Here is an 8,925-nt window from a genome sequence, read left to right as displayed (position 1 = left end):
TATATATATATCTCCAGGCTGCCTAATTCTGTAGGATAAACTAACTTCAGATTTATTGGCACTGAAATTCAGGAAATTTGAAGCCGTTCAAGCATTCACCACTTAGACAGTCAAACAGGAGTTTTGGTGAAAAAAAAATTTGCTCTTCAACTAAAACAAGTAGAAAAAAAACCCATTAGCTCCGCCCGACGGGTGATGATGTTTATACCGTTCTGCTGGAGCCTCAGCAGGTGCTCTGCTCAGCCAATGCAAACAGATGTAAATCAGCTCTTTGAACCTAATGCAGTGGCTATATAGATGGGAGCTAATATTCAGGGTCTGGGTTTGATATTCAGTTTGTGGACAGCCTATACTGATATTTATGCCTTTTTATAATCAGATATGAAGCAACAAATCGTGAGTGAACAGTAATGCATTATTTACGCGTGTCTGCGTTGTAGTTGTTTATTAATTTTTTTCAAAGGGCGGGGGACTGTGGCTGTCCAGGCACACAAACAACACACGCTGGACTCCCCCTTTCCCAAACACTCGTCCTCTCCCGTCACTTGTTACCTTGCGTTTTCTGGTCTCAGGCGAACCGCTCCACACGAAACACTGATAAATAAGCCTCAGGTTCTGCTTCCAGTTGTCCACTTTGAAGCCGTTAACATGAGGACAGCCTGCGGGACTCATGGCAGTCACAACATCCGGCTTTACTGTCTCTCGGAGCGATGAAGCCTGTTCAAATTACACACAGCAGCCCCCCGGTCCAAACGAGCTTTTTTTTAAATTTGCTCCTCTGGGCTAGCTCGCCAGGTTCGTTTTCGTAGTACGGCTGCTGCGTCCGGGCTAACTGGACATGTCCTGGTGTCGGGTGGTTGAGACACGCGCAGCAGAAAACATTCAAAGCTAATTGTACAAAGTGTCCGTTTTGGAGACAAATACCATTTACATATTAAAGTCCAGCATCACGCGATACATGCAGTTCATCAAAATCGCTAAATGACAATATTAGCACGCTGGCTAAAGTTGGTTAGCATTGGAATTTCAATTGTAGCTTATACGGTGAGCGTCAAGACCCACCTCATTCATACCTACGGACCAATCACAGCCCGGAGGCTGGCATGATTGACGTGCACCAAACTTTTTTTTCCCCAGCTACGTCCTGCCCCCACAACGAGTACAGTGTCGTGATTGGTAGGTTTTTCCTGTACAGCAAAGGCTGCACACCATTTGTACCCCAGCTGAGAGAGCGGCTAGCCAGAATTTGCACTTGTTTACAAGCCTACACCTGAGAAGATCATCTACTGTGTATATATCGCGATGATAGCTCGTTTATAATTGGACTTATAATTGGACATAATGCCTCCTTCCGCTAACAGACGTTTTGTTCTCCATTCAGGGTTCCCCTTCTTTACTCATCTTCATTTGTAACCGGGTCTTTGCCCGGCTGATCAAATAGGAGTGCGCCCACTGCAAACCACATCCGCTTTTGTGACGCTCATTCGCTGAAGCATCAGCTTCAAAAGCAACATATTGTGGTTATCAACAGTACATCACCACTCAAGCACACCTTACAGAGGGAACAACCGAGAGGAATATTCTTAAACAATTTATTAACAGATCCACAATCGCACTGTTCAAGCTCCCAAATAACGACAGTTTCGTTCGTGTGTTGACCCAAACTGCCTGCAAACAAGCTGTCAAAACAGTTTTCTGTACAGTGCACTAGCGACCTCTAGTGGATCTGGCCTAAAAACAAAAAACAAAACAAAAAATAAATGTGCACCATTGTATTTGACTTCTCCACAGTGTCGAGCTTGATCAGTCTTTTGTACAGTTTTGCAGTTTGATGGTATTTACATTCTAGCCAAGGAGGGAGATGAAAACGATCGTATCGTTGAAGTCTTTACAAACGTAGACTAATCATATTTAATTCCACGTCACCCATGGACGTTTGGCTTCACATGTAATGCCCTCCAGTTATAGCTGTCATGCAGAAGAACCAAAATAAACAGTGAGATTATTCACACATATGTTTGGAACAGATAAGTCCAGTTTTATTGTTGTGGTTTCTGTCAATGCAGCAGTGGTGCTCCAATCTGAACATTGATAAATAAAACACTGACAAAACTGTAATTATGTTTTTTTTTTTTCCTTTTTCTGTAAGGATCTTTTGTATCCTTAAGACACGGTGAAGTAAGAATAACCAAATTTATCATCATTCCACACAATTTAGATTTTCCTTGACCAATGTCCTTATGCAACAGAATGTTTTGTTTTTTTCCTCTTTAAAAAAAATCCAACTCATCCTGGGAAGAACGTGTTGGGTGGCTGTGGCGTTCCATCCCAGTTCAAGGCCCCTCATGAATAACTTGATGTTTTGCTACCAACATCGTCCTCCTGCGATCCCATACTCTGGAAGAGAGGGGGGAAAAAAATCATTTCATAATTGTTACCTATTCAGGCTGCAATATACCTTCTGCTGCACCACCATAAACATCAGGGGTCTGTCATAAKGTGAACAGACGGAGGACGGATGGGGGACTAAAGTGATCGTGTCAAACTACTATACAAACATGTTGAGCAGGTCCCCCCATGATGCACACAAAACTGGGCTCAGATCATGTAGTGTGTGATTTAGAGCCAAACGTATGTCAGTGGCGTGATGTGTAATTAAGCCACACACACCCAAAATTGTCATTAAGTGTAATTAACTGTATTAGGGCACTGTCAGGGAAAATAAATATGAAGAACAGGATTCTGACAAGAAATCACCAAGAAAGACGGTAAAACAAAACAGAAACACTCTCACCTTCTGCACAAACTGTGGGTTTACTGTAATTTCTTGATCCATAGACTTTAGCTTTTCATCCAGCTCTATACATTTCAACATCTGAAAAGAACAAAAATTAAAATAAAGAACATAAGACATGATAGCTCAAAAACGTCCCAGGCCAGGCCTGTTGGGTGGTTGTGGAGTTCCATCACCTCTTGGTCTATTTTGTGGAGCATTGCAGGGTTGTTGTATTTTTCAGGGTTGTCATGGAAGCAGACCATGCCATCTTTTTGGTTAATGCTAGCATAGATCTCACCATCTTCAATCTGAAAATAACAAGAAAAAAAAACACGAAGAAATTTCAACAAACATAACTTGGTGTGCAAAAATAATGTTGAACTGGTTTAAACTTAGAGAAATAAATGCACACATGTTCTCATGTTAGCTAAAATATTCAAACAAATAAAACAGGAACACAAAGTCTGCATCGGTTTAAGTAGCTAATAGTCTGCTTATTTTGTGCAGGACTTTTCTTGAACACTCACCATGTGTAAGACGTATTTCTCTGCTTCCTGGGGACCTGAAAGCTGCACTCGACTCGCCATGTCTTGCAAAGACAATGTCAGGAAGGTCTGCAGAAACAGAAACTCGTTTTAGAGCTGATAAGCCTTRTAACGCAGCAAAGAGCACATTTAGTGTTCTCTGCTTTCATACTGTGAGCACACATGAACCCTGGAGTATCTAGGAATGTTGTTTTCATGTGCCCTACACTCAATACACTCTCCGTGCGCCACAATACAGAACTGGTGTCTGTGGCAGGGCTTTAATGTATGCAAGGAAATAGATCACACAAGCACCGCCATTTCTCACTACAAGACAACCATAACTGGTTTGGGGACTATTTCTGACAGCATATTTCTCAGGTTTTATGTGTGTAATGTTGATTATAATGGTAAAAAAAAGTACATACACCATCCTACAGTTCGTAGGTTTTACATATCAGGACAGAATAAGAACCAGTTCACCTGGATTTTTTAATTCAATGACTACAGGCTCACATGGACAACAACACAAAAAATAATGCACCATATTTAAAAAAGGTTTTTCAAATGTATGCTTTTGAAAAAAAAAACAGCTTGGAGTGTAAGCAAACCCCTACACTTCTGAGGAACTGGGCACCTCACAGTCATTGAGTCAAGCCTGACTTTCTATATGCTTAAATTTTCTAGAGTCAAATCTGCCTGACAGTTTACACTTGGTGCAAACTGAGCCAAACAACACAAAAAATGATCCCAAACACTACAGTAAATCTACAAAAGAATGGACAAAGAAGACTAAGAGGTGTATTCATTTGGTCTGCACTTTGTTTACCTCATTGGTCTGGACCTGTTATGCAGGAGTCAACACACCTGTGCAAGCCCTTATGAGGACCAAACAACTGGACTGAGACCCAACTATATAAAACATCTTATAAAACAGCCTTTTTGGACTTCACCAGCCATTGCTGTTAAGTGTCACGGTGTCAATTAGCCCTTAAGTGTTGCTAACACCACCACTTTGCTACAAACAATGAGCCGTTGTGGGTCAGGGTAGCATCTCATCTCCTTTGGGTTGCGGCACACATTTATGTAACTGAAAATATGGATGAAGGACAACAGAGCTGCTTCATGGAAAAACCTCAGCTTAGCCTGTTATCTTTAGCGTTAGCATGATGCTATCTCCATATATATATGTATTAGCTCAGCGCTACACATTCTCCTCTCGTCACTGAGGTCCTCCATCCACATGACAGAGAGGGGAACACAAAAATGACTCAGCCTGCAACTGAAGATATGGATGGAGGACCTCAGTTTAGCTTGATAGTTTGTAGCGCTAGCGCTGAGCTAATACATACAAGGCAATATAACGTCGGCGCTAGCGCGAAGGCTAACAGGCTAAGCTGAAGTTCTTCTTCCATGAAGCAGCTCTGTTGTCCTCCATCCATATTTTCAGTTACAGGCTGAGTCATTTCTACCTTCTCCTCTCTGTCAACGCTCTCTGGTTTCATTTAAAAGAGTCGATCGTCAGATATTGTCCAAGATTAACCTTCAGGGTGGATAAAGCTCGCTCACACCGAGGACCTATCCACGTCATCATTTACCCAGAATGCTTTGCGTGTAAATAAAATGGCACCATCCGTGTTAAAACATATATTTTTTTAAAAATACAAAATTAAACAACCTACAGTATTTTTACAGTCTTTATTTTACAGTTAAAATATATGTTTATCAAATAAAGTCTGATGTTAGAACTAATCGTGGATCCCTTTAAGAAAGAAGGTTCTTGTTGCATGTTTTGCTCATTTTCCCAAGAAATACCTACAGCTGATTATCAAATTTACACGTTGGTTTCTAAGCACACACATATACACAAACACACACACACACCTACCTTTGTTAGCCTCTGTATGTTTTTYTTGTAGAGGGAAGAGAGGCACTGTTTGACCAGGCCCGTGTTGTTGTCTCGTGTGAACGTTTCACTGTGTTTGTTGACCAGGCTGCGCAGCTCGGCCGGGTTGTTGGTGGTGTACACCTGCGCTAACTCGTGATATGCGTTGCTCAACGGCTGAGGGCAGAGGCAAAAACAGAAGGGAAGGGGACAGAGCATGTTATTTCACAGTATTTCATATGCTTGTTCAGACAGCAAACAACATATCTACTGAGCCAACAGGTAAATTAATTTTGGTGGTCATACAAAAGCTWTATCTCATCACTACATTTCAGTCTCAGTTTTTCCTAGTTTGGTTTTTCGTTTGTGCTCGAGTTGCATTTTATTCATAAAACTTGACATTTTTTTCAATGTCAAGTTGTATGCCTATCCCGTCACTGACGATTTTGACTAGTGAATGTTTCTCTGGACTAGAATTAAAAAGGGAATGCAAGTTAACCCTTTGTGYTTTTGGTGCAAGCTAATCAAGTGTGTATGAGTTAAACTGCATAAGAAAAGAGGTAGTTTTTTTTTTTCAGATTCAAGGCAGCACAGATTGATCGATCTGACAAGCAGGGGCACAATTCAGAGGGCCTTGGTCACCACAGGTTAATGTTTCGTCAATGTAAAGCAATGTAGGGGTGGTAAGYATACATGTATACATGGCAGCAGCCATTTTGGATTTTGACGTGGCAACCCAATTTTCAATAGAGAACATTCTTACGCCACAAACCAAAATGGAAGTTAGTACCTCACTTATTACCTAATTCCCCTCTGGGATCAATAAAGTATTTTTGAATTGAATTTGAATTGAATTATTCAAGGTATCCAACTCACAAAACATGGAGGGTATTTCCAAATCCCTACTTTGCTTTGCGATGAGGGACAACAAACAGACTAGGAGACTATTTAAAAAATAATAATTCAATGACAGAAGCATCCTTTGAAGAACACCCTCCTGATATTAGCACCTGCTAATGCAGCCTAAATACTTTTAGTCAGATTTGGGTAAAACTAGAGCCAAATTGGAAAAATCTGATGATAAAGACTGAATATGGAAAACAGACAAAAAAGAAGGCTCTTACCAAAATAAATTAAAAGAACAAGTAAAAAAAAAAAAAAACCCAAATAAAAAAAACTGTACATAATAAGTGTGAGTGGATTGGTGACAGTGTAAGTTCTTCTGCACATCACTGCACAGTTTACATTTAAGTGTTTTAAGTTTAAAATAGAGAAAAACAAGAAGTAAAGTTTGTTCATTAAAATGCTGGTGTTTAGTCAAAATGAACACCTGTCAAATTAGCACCCTTTCATTTTGACTCATTTGTCAAAGTAAATGAATAACAAGGTTAAAAAAAACTGTGAGCACGATCCTTAAACGTAGTGAGAGCGTTTTGTTTTGTGCAAACAAGAGCCTCAAAATATGGAATTATTTAACCACGAATTAATATCTGTTTTAAATAAATGTTATACATGCACTTACCCTGACATTACACATTTATCATATTTTGTAGATACTGTAATTATTTTGTATTATAACCAAAAAAACAAACACTAAACAAATGAATATGTTTCCTGGGCTCATGGTTGAAGCCATGCTGTGCCATCTGTACCTTGATGAACCTCCCTACTATTTGTGAGGTGTATTTGGGCAGCTGCTGCAGTTTGCCGTGGAGAATGAGTGACACCAGGATGTACTTCTTATAAGCTTCCAACATGATGTGGCTCACTGCCATGGCTGGAGTGGTTATTGCCTGTCAAGAAAAAGTGACAAATTTGGAAGAACAGAACACGTGGCTCAAAGTCCCAAACTCTGACCATTTTCTGTTCTTGTTTGAAATCTATAAGCATGACAACAAAATTCATTACCTGTTCATAAAAATACAGTGCTCTTTCAAAGTTTTTCAGGCCCGTGTAGATCATGCCACCGTAATAGTAGTAACATAAAAAGTGCTTTGCATCATAAGCTCCATTCTCTTTGCAGATGTCCATCATATCCACCTCCAAGAAGGGCAGGGCCGGCTTGAAACACTTTGCTAACAAACACAACTACAAAAGGGAAAAATAAGAGGGACTGAATTGGTTAGACTGAAATGACATAAAGGAAAAGACCCTAAAATATTCAGTAACAACATTTTCAGCAGAAGGTGTCAACGTCTCACCTGACACAGGTCTGCATGAACTGAGGTAAGTTGGTTTGTGTTCATCTGCATTTTGTCTATTGCCTGTTTTAGGATGACGACACCCCTCAATGGCTGTCAGAGGAAGAGGGAAACCATGAGTTATTCTGCTGCAGTGTGCCCGAGACGCCCAAACAAACTGAAAGCAGTCTGAGCCATGCTTTAAAATTCATTAAAATATTTAGAGCAAGGCAGAAAAGGAAAAGATAAAAAGAGAAAACACACCACTCTTGGGTCCTGAAACTAAGTGCAGAATAAACGATGGAAAGACTCATGTGAGAAAAAAAAAATCAAAAATAAAAAAATCAAGTGTCACGAGGGGGATTAGGCAGGAAGTTGCAAATGAAACTATAATGTCACGACAACACATGCATGATGGGCTTGTTGAAAATGTGTTACAGGAACATAAATAAGGTCATCAAAAAGAAAACACACAAACAAGATCAACTCTAACTAGTCCTGTGAAAGGAAGTGGTGGTTTTTCTATAAAACAGCAGAGGATAGTGAAGCTCAGAGGAGCTGATAAAACCACAATTTTGTCAACAACTAATTTGACTTTCCAAGTGTGTGAGAGAATATTTGCACTGCATACTGCACACACTTCACAGCTGTTCCATAAAAAGTAAAAAGTCACAAAGTATAACTGAAAAAAGAGGCTAAAAACAAAACAAACAAACAAAAAAGCATCTTTAAAAGCTGGTAAAAAGTGCAGTAAGCCCCAGTTGATTCCTGTCTTTCCAGCTGACAGTTCAACTACCTTTTTTATCAGAAACTGCAGACTGCTGCTAAAAGCCTCTGTATGAGTCATGAAATAAAAACCAGCGGTTCACACAAGATGAACAGAAGTCGCATTAAGAAAAAGAAATGTTCTCCCAGAGAAACAGGAATTTCTATAAAACCATGCCGGAAGCATAATGCCTGGTTGTTTTATGATCCTTACCTGTTTCCGCTCTACGAGGGCATTTGTCAACTGGTGACAGAGACCAGCAACTGCAAGAGAAGACAAATAATGAAAGAATGTTCTCAAAAAAAATTTTAATAAACTTGTTGCACACAGCGCTGCAGCACTGTGAAGATTTTTATGAAACCTCCATTTTGAACTGGTATGAAGGGTACTGTAATTCAATGAATAAGTCTGTGGAATAGTCTCATATTATGTGTGTGTGTGTGTGTATTTTTTTTTACTAATTTTTTTTTTGTTGTTTTTTTTTTTTTGTCTTTTTTGAAAATAAGGGGCAGATAAAATAGGGGCAGTGGTTCACACCCGACACAGCACTGTTCATCATGAGTTTGGTCTCATCCATCTAAAAAACAGAAGTCTTGCGGTTCAGTCAGATGAAACTCTGCAACACTAAGTCGTGCTGCCAGTTAGTCAATTATCTTATATTATTATATATTATCCATTAAGGTGGCCATTTTTCTTCTTGGAAAAATGGCAGCGTTCTTGGCTAGGGCTGCCACGAACGATTATTTTAATAATCGATTAATCACCGATTATTTGTTCGATTAGTCGACTAATCG

The 8,925-nt window shown here is 39.7% G+C and overlaps 2 protein-coding genes across 2 annotated transcripts in view; both read right to left on the bottom strand.

The window, feature by feature from the left end:
* usp22 (ubiquitin specific peptidase 22) overlaps window positions 1–1,076 on the bottom strand; it is a 33,808-nt gene extending 32,732 nt beyond the window's left edge. Inside the window, exon 1 of the mRNA XM_014021886.1 lies at window positions 553–1,076. Coding sequence (XP_013877340.1) covers window positions 553–672 — 120 coding nt within the window. The 5' untranslated portion in view covers window positions 673–1,076. The remainder of the gene's footprint in view (window positions 1–552) is intronic.
* A 502-nt stretch (window positions 1,077–1,578) lies between these two features.
* Window positions 1,579–8,925, bottom strand: part of cops3 (COP9 signalosome subunit 3) — a 12,672-nt gene continuing 5,325 nt past the window's right edge. The window contains exons 4-12 of the mRNA XM_014021878.1: window positions 8,345–8,394; window positions 7,387–7,479; window positions 7,094–7,273; window positions 6,838–6,978; window positions 5,189–5,362; window positions 3,304–3,390; window positions 2,971–3,084; window positions 2,795–2,875; window positions 1,579–2,397 (exon numbers count right to left, since the gene is read on the bottom strand). Of these exons, the coding sequence (XP_013877332.1) occupies window positions 2,344–2,397; window positions 2,795–2,875; window positions 2,971–3,084; window positions 3,304–3,390; window positions 5,189–5,362; window positions 6,838–6,978; window positions 7,094–7,273; window positions 7,387–7,479; window positions 8,345–8,394 (974 nt within the window). The 3' untranslated portion in view covers window positions 1,579–2,343. The remainder of the gene's footprint in view (window positions 2,398–2,794; window positions 2,876–2,970; window positions 3,085–3,303; window positions 3,391–5,188; window positions 5,363–6,837; window positions 6,979–7,093; window positions 7,274–7,386; window positions 7,480–8,344; window positions 8,395–8,925) is intronic.

The sequence above is a fragment of the Austrofundulus limnaeus genome, unplaced genomic scaffold (assembly GCF_001266775.1).
Source record: "Austrofundulus limnaeus strain Quisiro unplaced genomic scaffold, Austrofundulus_limnaeus-1.0 Scaffold309, whole genome shotgun sequence".
NCBI lineage: Eukaryota > Metazoa > Chordata > Actinopteri > Cyprinodontiformes > Rivulidae > Austrofundulus > Austrofundulus limnaeus.
This window is presented reverse-complemented; position numbering and strand designations above follow the sequence as displayed.